General features: G+C 44.9%; 1 protein-coding gene across 1 annotated transcript in view; it reads right to left on the bottom strand.

The window, feature by feature from the left end:
• Positions 1-17416, bottom strand: part of SPATA17 (spermatogenesis associated 17) — a 205205-nt gene that overhangs the window by 121208 nt on the left and 66581 nt on the right. The window contains exon 5 of the mRNA XM_040427611.1: positions 15618-15721. Coding sequence (XP_040283545.1) covers positions 15618-15721 — 104 coding nt within the window. The remainder of the gene's footprint in view (positions 1-15617; positions 15722-17416) is intronic.

Genomic DNA, 17416 nt, shown 5'->3' with positions numbered 1-17416 from the left:
CAAATAGGACATGGTGCCAAAAAAAAAAAGGCCATCAAAATCTGCCTTCCAGAAACCATACGACGTTCCTTTCCTTCTGCGCCCTGCCGTTTGGTCATACAGCAGTTTACGACCACATATGGGGTGTTTCTGTAAACTGCAGTATAAGAGTAATAAATATCAAGTTTTGTTTGGCTGTTAACCCTTACTTTGTTATTGGAAAAAAACGGATTAAAATGGAAAATTTGCCAAAAAATTGCTTTTTTTCCTTCATTTTACCGTGTTCATCTGAGGGGTATTTTTATAGAGCAGATTCTTACGGACGCGGGGATACCCAATATATCTACTCTTTTATATTTTTTTATGTTTTACACTATATTATCTTTTTATAAACAAAAAAAAAACATTTTAGTATCTCCATAGTCTAAGAGTAATTTTTTTTTTTTTTAGACGATTATCTTAGGTAGGGGCTCATTTTTTGCGGGATGAGAGGATGGTTTTATTGGCACTATTTGGTGGGGATATGACTTTTTGATCGCTTGCTATTACAATTTTTGTGATGTAAGGTGACAAAAAAAACTTTCTTTTGCACCATTTTTATTTAATTTTTTTCATCTGAGGGTTTAGGGGGGGTATTTTTATAGAGCAGATTATTATGGATGCGGCGATACCTAATATGTCTACTTTTTTAATTTATTTTAGTTTTACTAAATAATATATATTTTTTTTTTTTTAGTTTTTTAGTTTTAGTGTCTCAAGTCTGAGAACCAGTTTTTTATCCGATTGTCAGTGGGTAAATTGGGATATAAATTTAGTACTCCATGGAAGTGTGTTACTCCCGGAAGCACGTGTCACATTGAGTAGTGGTGTACTTCCGTATCCCCCTCCTATGACACACTCTGCACTTTTTTTGGGTCCGTCCCTTCTTTCCAGTATGGGGGACCACACCTGGAAAGTGTTGGCCAGGGACGATCCGGGCGCCTACAGTTCCCGAGGTACTCCGGCCTGCTCTTTCCCGGTCAGAAAAGATCAGGGCCTTGAGGACTGCCTCATAGAACTGAAGGAATGTCCCTGTATTGCCAGCGCTCCGGGACAGCACAAAAGAGTTGTACAAGGCAACCTGCACCAAGTAGACCGCATGTGTCATCATCACCTCTCAGGATGGTGATTGGTGGTGTATTATCACACCACCGATCACCATCCTGTTCCAGGTTATCGGGTCCCCAGAGACCCGAATAACCCGGAAACGCAGCAAACTGCAGGTCTGAATTGACCTGCGGTTTGCTGCGATCGCCTACACGGGGGGGTCACAGGACCCCTCTCGCATTCAGTCAAGGTGCCTGCTCAATGATTTGAGCAGGCACCGGGTTACGATTACCGCCCACCGAGCGGCGGTGATCGGAAATACATAGGACGTACCGGTACGCCCTGTGTCCTTAAGGATCGGGAAATCAGGGCGTACTGGTACGCCCTATGTCCGGAACAGGTTAAATACAAAACTATGTTAACTAGCTAATTGTCTAACTAACTACCTCTGATTGCCTTACGCTACACTGAACTAAACTATGTGCAACTTACTACTACTATACTACGGCGGTCACTAAAAACACTATACACTGTATTATGAACAATAAAATATTTATTACACAATACAATTATACAAGTCTAATAATACGCTATATCTATATATATTTCTAGATCAATGGTTATAAATATATATACATATAGAGGCACACACCACAGTACAGTCATAACACTACAGTAAACACAATACAAATATATCCCCACATATACTGGCCACACAGGGCCAACATATATATGTATATATTAAAGGACATATATACATATATTTGCATAATACCCCTTCCCTCTACAGTTCCCTACAGGGGGATCTGGTCTTTGCTGCAGGGGAGCCACTAGGCCGCTACCTCATGGGATAGTCCCAGTGTTGTTGGCATAGACCCACGGGGGTCATTGACACTGATACAAAGCACCAAAGGGTCAGGTAATATTAATATCAGGTAACAGGCCGAAGTCAGGGCAGGCAGAGATTGTGCGTATCTGAGAAACTGGTCAGGGCAGGCTGCAATGGATCAATAAGGAAGACAGGCTAAGGTCAAGATAGGCAGCGGAGGGTCATAGTTGGAAACACAGGCAGAGGTTTGGTGCATGAGCAGATCGTAAGAGTAGCACACCTTCACTGGTAAGTAGCGAAGTAGGAACCGTATTGCTCAGGCACCTCTCCCTGGGAAAAAAAGGTGCCTTAATTGCCCACAGATGTCCAGCCTTTGGCTGGTGAATATGCAGAGCAGATGCACTGGTCCACCAGGAGAGGCACACACCCTATGAGACAGGGAAAGAGGCCTAGCAGTTGGGTGCACGCTGCTGCTTCCAGTGGGAAACCGAGAGCTCCGGCAACCGACCTTGCTACAGGAGGGCTGGCAAGGTCTGGCTGCCTAGCAGCATGAGGAGGGTAAGTGATATGGGTGCCCACCCAGGATATTCGGATGGCGGTGGGTGCATATCAGTGGCATGACACGTTCTGTAGTTTGGCTAAGTGTATTAATTGGATAGGATGAGAGTAGCTAAAGGGGCTCCCAGGTAACTCTGGTGCTGCTTATCTCAAGGGGAAAATCCAAACCTTGTCTACTGGCTGGGGTCATGTCCAAACTAGCTGAGATCATGAGCCTGCTAAAAGAACTGCTTCTACACTGCTTCTGAAGATTATAGGAGCCCTTGTGTGTCTGTAAGACCTTATGCACATGGCCATTGTGCGGCCGTTCCATGCATTGGAGACCGCAATTTGTTCTATTTTATTTGCAGTGCGGAGGCAAACACCACGGAAGCACTTCATGGTGCTTCAGTGCCTCCGTTCCGCACTACAGCTCCGTGATACGGGGAGCACATGGCCAGTGCCCGCATATTGTGGACCCGCTGTTTGCGGGCCAGGCAACGGCCATGTGCATGAGCCCTAAGTTTCCTCTCCAAATCTGTTTAGTGAGCTCTGGAGCTGAAAACAAACATAATGTAAAGTAAGGGAAAGGAAATCACAGCAGTACATTGCTGGCAGATTTCACAGAAGAGAGATGCCCCTGCTTGTGAGAGAAATGCATCTAGCTGTGCATCTGAAAAAAAATATATATTATATGGCTGTAAAAACATTAGGCCCAGTTATGATCGCAAGAAGCAGAGACATTATATAAACTTTTTTGAAAACTCAGGTACGCTTTAAAAAGAATGTCCATTAGAAACATGTATCCACAGAATGGGGGGATAAGTGATTGGAGGGGTCCGGCTGCTGGAGCTCAAGTTTATCATGAGAATGGAAGCCCCTGCATTTCCCATTTGAATGGAGTATCAGTAAAGCATATGCACTACCACTCAATTCAACTCCATTGGTCTACCATTTGTGTATGGGAGGTGTTCCCTACTCTCCTCGGACGACAGATGTAAGTAAGGGCATGTAGGATTTCAATATGCCCTCTCCGCCTGACAGCAACTTATAGCCTTCTATCCATTGAGAACACAAGCAATGCCAACCATGCATGCATATTTGCTGTATGGAATGAATAGCTGCGGGTGAAGGAGCATTCGGGTGACAGCTATTGAATGTGAATGGGCACCTTTAGGCTCCATTATAGAGCACCATGCTGGTTGATGTCTGATATGGCGGTTTGGCCCTACTGAAGTGAAAAGGGACGAGCTGCAATACCAAACACAACCTGTGAAGAAAGCTGCCATGTTTTTCTAATCGCATACAACCCTTTCAGTTTTGGTGGCGGGCCCCACATCGTTACGGCAATCTTATGGATGATTATTGATGATTGAACATATGGTCATTCTTTTTGAATTTGGGATGAAGAAGGCAGCTGCCCTACACTAGAAGAATGGTCTCCACGGGAGAAAGGCCCCTGTCATGAGTTCATGTTCACAACCGTGCCATCCGTCTCCATGCCATCCTGATGTCTATGCGTGTCTCTTCTTTGTGGTGCCTGTGACACGGCTGCTGCCTCCGTAACGAGGAGATTCCTGATTTACTGATCAATCTTAATTTTACGCTTAAGTGAGATTAAAGCAGAGCGGATTCTATTTAGTTTAATACAACCTGGAAGCTTTTTACGTGATGTAAGTTTTCAGACTCGAATTACTGGTCGATTAGCTGAAGGACTGAGGGTCATTTAAAGCAGAGATCAACCCTTGAAAAAAAAAAAAAAAACAGCTGACAATCCCGTAATGACCCTGCGAGAGGCTTGACGAGCAGCTCACGGCGCCTGCGGGCTAGAACGCCGCTTCCATGATTTGCCCTTCAGACTTGGTTGTGATGAAAGAAATATATGGGCTCATTTTCTTAACAAAAAGTAGCATTTTGACACTTATTTTTGTGCCGGTGGGGAAAAAAGCTGAAATATGTGTTTCTTAGGCCTCATGCACACGACGTTGTTTTATTCCGTGTCCGTTGTTCTGTTTTTCGTGATTTTCTGCGGACCCATTGACTTTCTACTTCGTGAGATTTCCCTACCTCCTAACTTCCGGTCGCACCGCTAATGACGTGAGGAGGCGTTCCTGAGTTATGATGATCTGCGCATGCACAAAAGTACAGTTTAGGGAAAATCTCACAGCGGAGTTCAGCTGCACACCGGGACACTGCGCATGCGCCGGAGAGCCTCAGTAGGGAAATATTACGGCCCAGTGCGCAAGCGCGGCTAACTCCAGAACATCCATCCGATCTCCGCGCCTGCGCAGTGTGGGGGTAGGGAGATCTCATGGCCATATTTTCTGTTAAATAAATAAATAAATATATATATAGAGGGGTTGTCTGCCTGCGCATATATACACTAACCCAAAGAATTATTAGGAACACCTGTTCCATTTCTCATTAATGCAATTATCTAGTCAACCAATCACATGGCAGTTGCTTCAATACATTTAGGGTTGTGGTCCTGGTCAAGACAATCTCCTGAACTCCAAACTGAATGTCAGAATGGGAAAGAAAGGTGATTTAAGCAATTTTGAGCGTGGCATGGTTGTTGGTGCCAGATGGGCCGTTCTGAGTATTTCACAATCTGCTCAGTTACTGGGATTTTCACGCACAACCATTTCTAGGGTTTACAAAGAATGGTGTGAAAAGGGAAAAACATCCAGTATGCGGCAGTCCTGTGGGCAAAAATGCCTCGTGGATGCTAGAGGTCAGAGGAGAATGGGCCGACTGATTCAAGCTGATAGAAGAGCAACGTTGACTGAAATAACCACTCGTTACAACCGAGGTATGCAGCAAAGCATTTGTGAGGCCACAACACGCACAACCTTGAGGCGGATGGGCTACAACAGCAGAAGACCCCACCGGGTACCACTCATCTCCACTACAAATAGGAAAAAGAGGCTACAATTTGCACGAGCTCACCAAAATTGGACTGTTGAAGACTGGAAAAATGTTGCCTGGTCTGATGAGTCTCGATTTCTGTTGAGACATTCAAATGGTAGAGTCCGAATTTGGCGTAAACAGAATGAGAACCTGTATCCATCCTCTGATGGCTACTTCAAGCAGGATAATGCACCATGTTACAAAGCTCGAATCATTTCAAATTGGTTTCTTGAACATGACAAGGAGTTCACTGTACTAAAATGGCCCCCACAGTCACCAGATCTCAACCCAATAGAGCATCTTTGGGATGTGGTGGAACAGGAGCTTCGTGCCCTGGATGTGCATCCCTCAAATCTCCATCAACTGCAAGATGCTATCCTATCAATATGGGCCAACATCTCTAAAGAATGCTATCAGCACCTTGTGGAATCAATGCCACGTAGAATTAAGGCAGTTCTGAAGGCAAAAGGGGGTCCAACACCGTATTAGTATGGTGTTCCTAATAATTCTTTAGGTGAGTGTATATATTTAGACAGAAAATATGGCCATAAGATCTCCCTACCCCCACACTGTGCAGGCGCGGAGATAGGATGGATGTTCTGGAGTTAGCCGCACTGGGCCGTAATATTTCCCTACTGAGGCTCTCCGGCGCATGCGCAGTGTCCCGGTGTGCAGCTGAACTCCGCTGTGAGTCCCTGAGGTCTGAAGTAACTATACGTGTGTACTGCACACTGAAGACCTTGGGAAGGGCCAGGAAGCTAGGAAACTTCTAGGCATGTAACGAAGAGCTCAGCTCCAATGAGAACATCATCAGGGCACTTTCACACTTGCAGCAGAGGATTCCGACAAAACGTATGCAAACTGATGGCATTTGTCAGACAGATGCGGATCCGTCTGACAAATGCATTAAAATGCCAAATCCGTCTCTCCGGTGTCATCCGGAAAAACGGATCCGGTATAAAAAATGCATGCGCAGACCGAAAAGAATGCAATTTTTTTTTTATACCGGATCCGTTTTTCTGGATGACACCGGAGAGACGGATTCGGCATTTCAATGCATTTGTCAGACGGATCCGCATCCATCTGACAAATGCCATCAGTTGGCATACGTTTTGTTGGAATCCTCTGCTGCAAGTGTGAAAGTGCCCTGATGATGTTCTCATTGGAGCTCTTCGTTACATGCCTAGAAGTTTCCTAGCTTCCTGGCCCTTCCCAAGGTCTTCAGTGTGCAGTACACACGTATAGTTACTTCAGACCTCAGGGACGCGGTCTGGTACCTGGTACCTCTAACCAACTACATTACAGAGGAGGGTAGGTACTTAAAGGGATAGAACCACTAAAAATAAACCTTGCCACACACTGTGTTTCATATTTCCTCTAGCATCTGGAACTGGTGATTTTACTGCAAAAACGCACCATGCACCTTGATATGCCAGAAGCCGTATTTGTATGACTCCAACAGCAATATTGCACTGTACCAAGCACCATATGGAGGCACTCTGCAGTACGCAGAAGGCCAATTAATGCATGTCGACAGCCAAACGCAGGACTCCATCAGCGCAATGCAGTTTTAGCAGGACTCACTCGGCTGAGCTCCCATAATGCACTGCTTTACGGTAAGACGGCAGAGAAAAGAGTTTAGCTTTGGATGTGAACGGAGAAGAAATCAGATCAGCATCGTTGTAAGATAAGAAAGGTATTGTGTGAGTTTTCTCTTAACTTTTCAGGGTCATCCCGCAGTTTTCGCTCAGTGTTACCTTCCATATAGCGGGCGGCTAAGCCGGGTATTTATCACTGATTAGGCTGCAGTAAAACACCTTCAGACTCCAGTAAACCCATCTCATTTATATTTCATTATCTGGAAACTCCTGTGTAACATAAATTGACTCACATGTAGTTAGGAGCTGCTTGTTGTCAGCTTTTCCACTGAGGGCAAATTCATCTTACTGTTACAGACATGGAGTAATCACTGTCCCTGGCACACCCGCTGTACATGTAGATAGAAGATCTGTAACCTCCGCACACCTCTACACATGGAGACGTGACCTCCGGGTCTTACTCTGGATTTGGCCCGGGCTCCAGAACTATTTTATGCCATTATCGCTATTTGCAACAGTGAAAAAATGAGTTTAGAGACTGCACTGCTGCTGTTAACCTACAGGGGGCGCAGGAAGGCAAATGTCTTCACACTGTTCAATGTGACTGATAGAGATGGATTTTGGGCAAACTCACAGGCGCATGAAACCGCATGAATGTATGTGACTTAATAGTACAGTAGTCATGGCACATCAAGTCACTGAGCCAGCAACCTTCTAATATACTATGTATATTAATTTCTCACTGTTTTCAAAATCTCTGCTTCCTGTCATTAAATGGCCTCCATCTTAGGGCTCAAACTGGTTCTCCAGTTTCATCGTGACATTTTTTAAATCTGCCCAGAGTACCCCAAACATTGCCTATTTTTGCCCCATATACCCGTTTTTCATGTCAGCACCTTTTCCTGTTCTCGGCATCACTGCATCCTGGCAGGATGTTTACATGCAGGACTTCCTGTTTTCCTCAGCTTCCCGCTGAGTTTTCTAAGCAATCCCAGCATGTTTGCTCTGTAATGTTTCTCAGGGCTTGCTCCTCCCGCCACACTGTTCCCCCTGCAGTAGTCACGCACCCTTACACCTGCCCTCTCCAGGTTAATTAGGAGGTACAAGCCACATTACAGGGCTAAGCATGCCGGGTTTGGTTAGAAAACCCAGTAGGAAGTTGATGAAAACAGGAAGTTCTGCATGTAAACATCCTGCCAGGATGCAGTGATGGGGAAGGAAAGTGCTGAGATGAAAAACAGGTATATGAGGTAGAAATAGGAAGTGTTCCGTAATAAAAAATTCATTACGGAACTTGAATACCCGTCCTATGCTTAACTGATTGTAAAACAGAGAGCTGATACACTGTATGTCAGGGGGATACGTTTTCAGACTGTGAGTAAAACAAGAAAGTTTATGCTCAATGACAGCTAGCAGAGATCTTAAAAAGCTCCACAGCTTTTTATCATACAAACGGAAAAACTTTGTAAGGGTTCGTTCACACTGTGCTTGATGCTGAAAAATATCAGCTGCGGTGTCTGCCATGGTTGTTCACTTAGGATGCTGTGGACACGCTCATGGTTTAGCTCCACTAAATGAAGCTGGACACCCTCTGCGGCTTCCAGCACACCAAGAAGGGTCAAGTCCCTTCTTGGCACCATCAGAGTTTTAAACGGTAGGATGCGCAAACTGCTGCACTGAAAGCAATGGTACTGCTGCATTGAAAGCAATGGAAGGTAGACGCCACGTTGCCACCGGCAGAATTTTGGCGCAGAATCGGCACCAAAACTCCATTACCAAATTCTGCCGCGTGAATGGGTCCTAAATTTTGGAAATCTCTAAGGACAAACTCAACGAATATGGGCATGTTCACACATGGTTAAAGAGGAGCTGTCACATCTCCTGCCGAGTCTGGTCTAGTAAATATTTGCAGTCCCCACAAATCAAAAATTCTGCCGCCTCATTTCTTATAATAGTGTGTCATTCCTCTGTGTTTCCTCCTAGAAATGTACAAATAATTTGGGTGTGTCCTTGTACAGTCTGATACTGCCAGCACTGACTGGCCATATGCACCCTCAAATGGTAACATCAAACCGGACAACTTATCAATGTAGTTACAGGAGGAATAACAGAGGAACAGAGCAGTTTTTAAAAAAGATACTCCAAAATTGCTATTTAACGGAGATAATAGACAGGTCCGGAGAGCGGATGGGTATTAAGAAGTAACAGTTTTCTAAAAAAAAAAAAAAAGGGTCAAAAAATTAAAATGTAAGTGGTTTTTATGTTTGATTTTTTTTAGGTGGTGAAAAAAATGTCACAACAATCTTGTGTGTGATGGAAGTCTTGGGCCCCTTTCACATGAGAAAGTCTCACCCGTCCTGACCTCCCAGCACTGACGGAGTCACATAGCATTATATTGATTTATGATGCTATGTAACCCTTACAGTTCTGGAATGTATTAACACTGACAGCATTATGAAATTGTGATATCCATTACATTTCGATGAGGGTCTGACATCTCGCACCCCCGAAGATCAACTGTTGAGAGGGAGCAGCGCTGCAGCAATCATCTCTATCTACTAGACAGTGGACAGAGCTGTGCAGTTCTGGTGCCTAGTTCTGACGCTGGAGCTACTGCAAAATACCTGATCGGCAAGGGATTGGGGGTGTATGACCCCTGCTCATCTGATATTGATGGTCTTTCCAGCAATCTTAAAATCATGGACAACTCTTTAAAAGTATTATCTTGATATTGATGGTCTATCCTCAGGATAGGTCATCAATAACAGATCTGCGGGGATCTGACTCTCAGTACCCGCAGTTTCTAGAGGCAGAGGCTCTCCAATAAGTGCTGCAGTCTCTTCCTAGGCCACTGATGGAGCACCATTGTCTCAAACAGCTGATTGGCGGCAGAGGCGCCAATCGTTGGAACTCCACTGATCAGACATAGATGACCTATTCTGAGGATAGGCCATCAAATTCAAAATCCTAAAAACCCCTTAAAGGCTATGTACACCTTTGGGGATCATTTTTTTATAATTGCATTTTACTCATTTGTGGCTAAAAAAATGTTTTTTTCAATTAGTCTTTAATAAAAATATTGAGTAGTTCTGTCACAAAGAGTTAGCTGTTTGTTTAGCTGTGTGCATCATACTTTCACTTTGTGCCGGTCATCTAATAACCCTTATCTCTAAATTACTAAGAGGTCATAAACACTTATGTAAGCCAAATTCAGTAACATAAGTATTGAGCTATAATGAGTGTTTATAATGTCAGAGAGCAGAGATAAGGAGCCGTCAGCTCCCTGCCTGACGGAGCAGAGACAAAATTAAGATTCTGCTAATAGAGAGCATCTCAGCCCTGTACAGAGAAAAGGACTCCATATTTTTAATAAAGACCAAATGAAAAAATTATTTTCGCTCATAATGAGTACAATGCACTAATAAATAAAATTGGCCCAAAAGGTGTACATAGCCTTTAAAGACAGCAAGGGAATTAATACTAGTAGAAGGACAGTCACTAGTTTACGGTATTTTTTTTTCACACTTAATTTCTACCCTACAACCGTTCCCTCCCGAATAATTGAAATCCTATCTCATTACGGGCTCCACATTCCTCAGACGGCGCAGGACATACAATTTTAAACCACCCATATCCGTTTCTGTTTGCCTTGTTCACTATTGGAGATTAACTAGAAATCTTTCCGAATAATAATTAGCCATAAATAATAGCACCCCTCGCCATCCACCAGAATCCTCCCGGTCGTCTCAACGTACAAACTGTTTACTGCTTTTTGTGTCCTTGAAAGAGAAATCAGGGAGAGGAAAAAAAACACGGTCAAGATACCGGAGTTCATAAATTTTCTTCAGCTTCAGATGAGTCCAAAGAATTACCATGTAAGAAAGCTTTACAGAAGGAATTTATCTGATTATGGCGGTAATAATTACCCAGCTGTTTACGGCAGATAGAGAAATAATTCATGCAGGCAATAGGCCGTGTTCACAGCGACACTCCGCATTTAGTAAATATGCAAACTGTTCACTTCTAATTAAGTCGGCGAGAGGATGCCCTTATTAAACGCATCAACCAAAAGTGCCGTCCTGACAAGTGATGAATGGTTACATCCCGCAAACTCTTGCCACCGGATTATTGGCCTGAACTTGGGGTTTAACTTCATTAAGAGATCTTCTGGGAGAGGTAAATGAGGACGGACAGCGTAACAAGGCCGCGCTGACAACCAATAATATGTTTCAGTTTAATGAAACCGCACCAAATTTTGCAGGGAGTTTAATGCATCTGCTACGGCCCCTTTCACACGTCCGTGGTCTCCATGGTCAGCACATGTGTATCCACATTAGTCGTTTTCTGTGGATCCATGGTGACCACATGTCACTTGTCCCGGATCCCTCACGCACATTATCATCTATGTATTCGCGAAAACCACGGACGCAACATGGAGGCCATCCGTATCAGGCCCCTGGTTTTCATGGTAGGAGATGTTCTAGAAATTACTTTTCAGCTGAGCAGTGTTCGTGGAACATAGATGACACACGGAGAACAGAAAGTGGACACATGGACCAAACTTGGATTCTTCATGGACATCTTCATGGATGAACCACTGATCATCTTATCACAGATGTCATCGGGAACATGTGAATGTGGCCTGTCATGGAGAAGGAGTCTGTGGGAATGAAGATGAAGCCTCCTAATGGCCAGAGGATTGCTTCGCTAGACAAAGCAAATTTGATAGATATGGGTAATGGTGGGATTGGGACTGTCCCACTAGAACAGAGATAGACAACCTTCGGCACTCCAGCTGTTGTCAAACTACAATTCCCAGCATGCATGCTTCCCCTACTCTTCTCAGAACTCTCACTGAAATTAATGGAGCATGCTCGGAATCGTAGTTGCTGACCCCTGCACTAGAATAATGTACGATCCTTGAGTGGGTCCCAGGCTCTGAGAGAAGAAGACAACCCCATGTTGGAGGTGATTTAGGAACCAATCACTGGTCACTAGGGTCTACGCCTGATGGGATGAGCCACAGAAAACCTATTAGACCTTATGGATGATATGTTCTGTGTGTATGATGATAACTCTAAGGTTCATGATGCAGTTAATAGTCTAAGCCTTAGTAAGACAATCCTTTTAAAAGGGTTTTCCAGGACTTCAAAACTGATGACCTATACTCAGGACAGGTCATCAATATCAGATCGGTGGGGGTCTGATTCCTGGCACCCCCACCAATCAGCTGAGTGACGCTAGAACCAGGCGCCACTGTGTAGTGGGCATGCCTAGTTACTGTTATGTTGAATGGGAGCAGCGTTGCAATAGCCAAGCACGCCCACTAAACAGTAGGAGGAGCTGTGTAGTTCTGGAGCCGCACAGCTGACTGGTTGAAGGTACTATGAGTTGGGCCCTCTCTTATCTGATATTGATGACCTATGGTAATAGTTAAAGGAGCTTTCTGAGATTTTTATACTGATAACCTATCCTCTGGATAGGTCATCAGTATCTGATCTGTGGGGGTCCCACACCCAGGAGCCCCGCCAATCAGCTGTTTAAAAAGGCACCGGCGCTAGCAGTAGTGTTATGGCCTTCTAGTAGCTTAGCCTAGGCCATGTTCATCATGTTCATCGGTCACATGGCCTAGGTGCCCCATAGAAGTGAATGGGGCTGAGCTGCAATACCAAAGCACAGCCACTATACAATGGACGGCACTGTGCTTGGTGAGCTGAGACAAGGCCGTGGTGCTACTGCGAGCACCGGTGCCTTCTCAAGCAGCTGATCACCAGGGGTCCAAGGTGTCCAGATGATAGGTCATCAGCATAAAAGTCTTAGAAAACCCCTTTAAATCTCGAAGAACCCCTTTAAGGAAGTGGCTGTGGATTGTTTCACCTCTATTTTTGTAAACTCTCTCATGTCGGTGAGGCGTGGCGTGGCTGATATCCCATTCCACACACGCATATTCTAATGCTACCAGTTTACCAGTCCTGATAGCGCTTGTCAAAATGGTGTATTTTGTACCAGGAACGAGAAGTAAATAATTCAGCCTATCAATATTTCAGGCGAAGGAAGGAAGAAAGGGATCGGGAATTGGATTTTATAATGAACCGTGTTGTAATTTGTAAACAAGGCCACATGCTGACACCTGTCTGGGGAGAATGCAGATCACAGGTGAGCGGCTTCACAGAAATACAAATGCACTGTGAAAAGAGATTTCCGCTACTGTACAAACAATATCCACATCTGATGCCGATAGATATCCGCCATCTGAAACGTCTGTCCTGTGAATTCATCATTTAAATTTGACCTTCACCGAATCATTTACATCTTGGGAGTAGACGGTATAGATGCTACGCATCCCGCGCCGCATCAAAAATATGCAAATGCCCGAAATGACAATTACAAATCCTGAAAATGGAATCCGAAAAAGAGCTGCAATATATTAATATCTTTCCCTGGTTTTGTTTTTCCCGTTTTGTGGATGGCTGCTGATATTAAATATCCACATGCTGGGGTTATATGTCAGGAGTATCATTGGCTGCTATATTGCAAGGGTATTTTTTAAATACTGTTTCGTTATGTCCCTTTAATTCTGCTTCCTTTTATTATTACCATTCTGTGTGATGATGTGTCTTGTTATGTAGTACCCATTCACCATTGTGCTGATAAGACCACATTCCTGAGGGATCTCGAAGACATTTGTACTGCACACTGGAAGAGGGGCTAAAAGGTTTAAAATCTGTGACACACGTACTTTCTTGGGACTCCACCTGAAAGTATTGATTTGCCCTAACTCTTGTACTCCCTGGGGTGTCGGTCATGTGTTATAACGTGGTAGACAGCCATGTGTTATAGCTTGATCGATGGAGTCTCACCCCATATTGCGTGTTGCATATTTAGGCTAGTAAAATATTTACTTTTTATTATTCAATATGTGATTTGTCTGTGTTATCTCTTATTTAATCGCACTTAGTAAATATATTTATTCACTTAGCCCGCGTAAGCTTTTTCATTCTCAAATCTTTTGAATTCACATTACGTTACAGGCGCAAAGGCTCAAGTGTAGTGTCTTTTCGGCATATGCTGGACCGGTATAATTCAGCAGTATTCCCATCTGGGACACTGGTGGCATATCGCTAGAACATGGCATAAATGTCACATAGGTGTGGGCCCCACCTCTCGGATCCCTCCAATCTCCTGAAGTAAAGCGACAGCAAGCCGCGCATGCACGACCACCCCCTATTCACCATTATAGGACTTCCGAAAATAGCTGAGCTGTCTTGACTATTTTTGGAAGTCCCATAGTGGTTAATATAGGGGTGGCCAAGCTTGGGTGGCATTCACTGCTATGAGACTCAATTGCTTATTTTTGAAAGTCCAATAGCAGTAAAAGCTGAAAAGGTGAAAGGAGAGCAAAGCGCACATGCATGGCCGCCCACCGTTCACTAATATGGGACTTCCAAAAACAGCCTTGCTCACTCAGCTATTTTTGGAAACCCCATAGCCGTGAAAGATAAAGACACCGCGCATGCACAATGTGCTGTCCATTCACTTCAGGGCCCTGTTCTGGAGACAGGAGTGGGAGCCAAACCTACAGTATCTGACATTTATGGCATATCCTAGCGATACACCATAAATGTTCCAGATGGGACAATCGCTTTAAAGGTCAGGTCCATTTTTGCCACATATGTTTATTGCTCCTATGCATCTAAAATAAAAAATGAAGCAAGTCTGCAAATAGTCTTAATTAAAATAAGATTCCAACTGTTTTACATTTGTGAAGAGCGGCCGCTCTAATAGTGAGTGAATGAGCTGCATGCTACGCAAATAGCATCTGTGTGCCACATCTCATCTGAGACAATGGGGCATATTGCTAGGATATGCCCCCATTGTCTTATAGGTGTGTGTCCCACCGCTGGGACCCGCGCCTATATCGAGCAGGGAGCCCCGCAAAGTGGTGGCTGGAGGACATCGATCCGGTCACCACCAAGAGCTCTCCCCATAGAAGTGAACAGGAGCGCACCGCGCATGACCAGCCACCGCTCCCATTCACTTCTATGGGCCCAGCACTGACTCGGCTATTTTCGGCGGCCCCATAGAAATTAATGGAGGGCACCTGCGCATGCGCAGTGCATCCTCCACCACTTTCTGGGCTCCGTTTAGGACCCGCACCTATCAGACAATGGGGGCATATCCTAGCGATATGCCTCCATTGTCTCAGATGACAAAAACCCCTTTAAGGCCCCCTGCACACGAACGTGTGCGCCCCGTGGTCGTGGTGCGGCCCGCAAAATGCGGGCCCCAATGCGCGAGCACAGTCCGTGGGGCTGCCGCAGCGGATCGCAAAAAGATAGGACATGTACTATCTTTTTGCGGAACGGAAGTACGGGACGAAACCCCCACGGAAGCACTCCGTAGTGCTTATGTAGGGTTCCGTTCCGTGCTTCCGTTCCGTACCATTCCGCATCTCCGGATTTGCGGACCCATTCAAGTGAATGGGTCCGCATCCGTGATGCGGAATGCCCACGGAACGGTACCTGTGTATTGCGGATCCTCAAATGCGATCCGCAATACGGCAACGGGAAGCACACGTTCGTGTGCAGGGGGCCTAACAGTTAAACTCAGTATGCTCATTAGCATAACATCCTGAACACACAACCCTCATATTTATGTATTCGGACTTATTTTCTTACCTTACGAAGTAATTTTTCATGGCGACACCTTCCAAATACTTCTTCAGGGCATAGTAATTGTGGACATATTTCCTGGCGTGATATCCTCGCCATCTTTTTTGAATCTTGAAGCAAAAAAAATTAAATTTTTATTTTTATTTTTTATTTTTTTAGAACAGTTTTGTTGTATTTGCGCGACTTACTCTATATATGAAAAGCACTTAAAGGGGTTTACTGGGACTTGAAAACTGATGACCTAGGCTCAGGATAGGTCATCAATCTCTGATCAGTGGGAGACCAACTCCCATCACCCCTGCCGATCAGCTGTTGCAAGGCGGCGCGGCGCTCTCAGCCTCTTCCTCAGCCTGTGTAGTCACATCCATCGGTCAATGGTACTGCAGCTCAGTCCCATTACCTTGAATAGGACTGAGCTGCACAAAGGCCAAGCCCAAGCATCCAAGCCCCACTCTATGGCTAGAGCTACACGGCGACCAATGTTGTGTGACATGTATTGTAGTGATAGTCAATGGTATCACAATACGACACGCTGCGAGTGCGACGCAACAGTCGCACAAAAATCCAACTTGGATGGATTTTTTGCGACTGTCGCGTTGCCGTCGCAGCATGTCGTAGTGCGACATCATAGACTATCATTACAATAAATGTTGCGCGACATTGGTGTGACATGAATGTCATGCATCACAAGTCGCTGTGTAGCCCTAGCCTAACAGTTGATTGCCGGGACTGCCATGAATTAGACTCCCATCGATCAGATATTGATGACCTATGATTATCGATTTTTAGGTCCTAGAAAAAACCCTTTAAGAGGGTTGTCTCACTAAGGGCCCGTTCACACAGAGTTTTTGGCACTGATTTTGGCAGGAAAAAAATAACTCCAAACTTCTCAATCACTTCAATGGGAAGCGGGCTTTTTTTTTTACTGGCACAGTTCATACCACACCGGAAAAAAAGAAGCAGCAAGCCCTATCTTGGAATCCATGGTGAATCTCCTATTGAAATTAATGGGAAGCGGCAAAAAAGCTCTCCGTACATGTTCGGAAGGTTTCTCGCACGTTTTTTTTTTGCACAGATCCATTGCAGTTTTGAAGTAAAGTATGCAACCCAAAAACCGTGTAAAAAAAAAACGCGTCTAAAAATGTGTCTAAAAGACAGCTTAATTAAATCAGAGTGGAATCCGCATGGATTTTTGGAGGAGGATTTTCCCAATCCATTTTGTGAACGCACCCTTAGGCAACCCCGGTCCATATGTCCTATTATAGAATATGTACATCATGGGAGTGGATCCCCCACTATGAGCCAGAGCAGAGAGCCACAGCTCCAAGTATTACATGATCACCCATTTGAATGGCCGACCACTAATACTTTTTGCAAGTTTCTAGAATTGCAGAATAATATACTACATGGGAAAGACACAATTTTACATCCCCACAATTGGAGGTTAAAGGCATGCGCCGGATCACAAAGGGCATGCGTCGGATCACAACGCAGCCGACGGCAGGAAGATGAGCGCTAGAGGTGAGTGGCGGCACCCGGAGCAGGAGAGGTAAGTGTTTTTTATTTTAATTTTATTTGCTCTGAGGCTGGGGGCTGATATTTGGCATGGGGGCTGATCTGAGCCTTGGGCTGATATATGGCATGGACGCTGGTCTGAGGCTGGGGGCTGATATATGGCATGGGGGCTGATCTGAGCCTTGAGCTGATATATGGCATGGACGCTGGTCTGAGGCTGGGGGCTGATATATGGCATGGGGGCTGATCTGAGCCTTGGGCTGATATATGGCATGGGGGCTGATCTGAGC

This window comes from Bufo bufo, chromosome 4, assembly GCF_905171765.1.
Source record: "Bufo bufo chromosome 4, aBufBuf1.1, whole genome shotgun sequence".
Taxonomy (NCBI): Eukaryota; Metazoa; Chordata; class Amphibia; order Anura; family Bufonidae; genus Bufo; species Bufo bufo.
The sequence above is the reverse complement of the archived record's forward strand: the minus strand, read 5'-3'. Positions and strand labels throughout refer to the sequence as shown.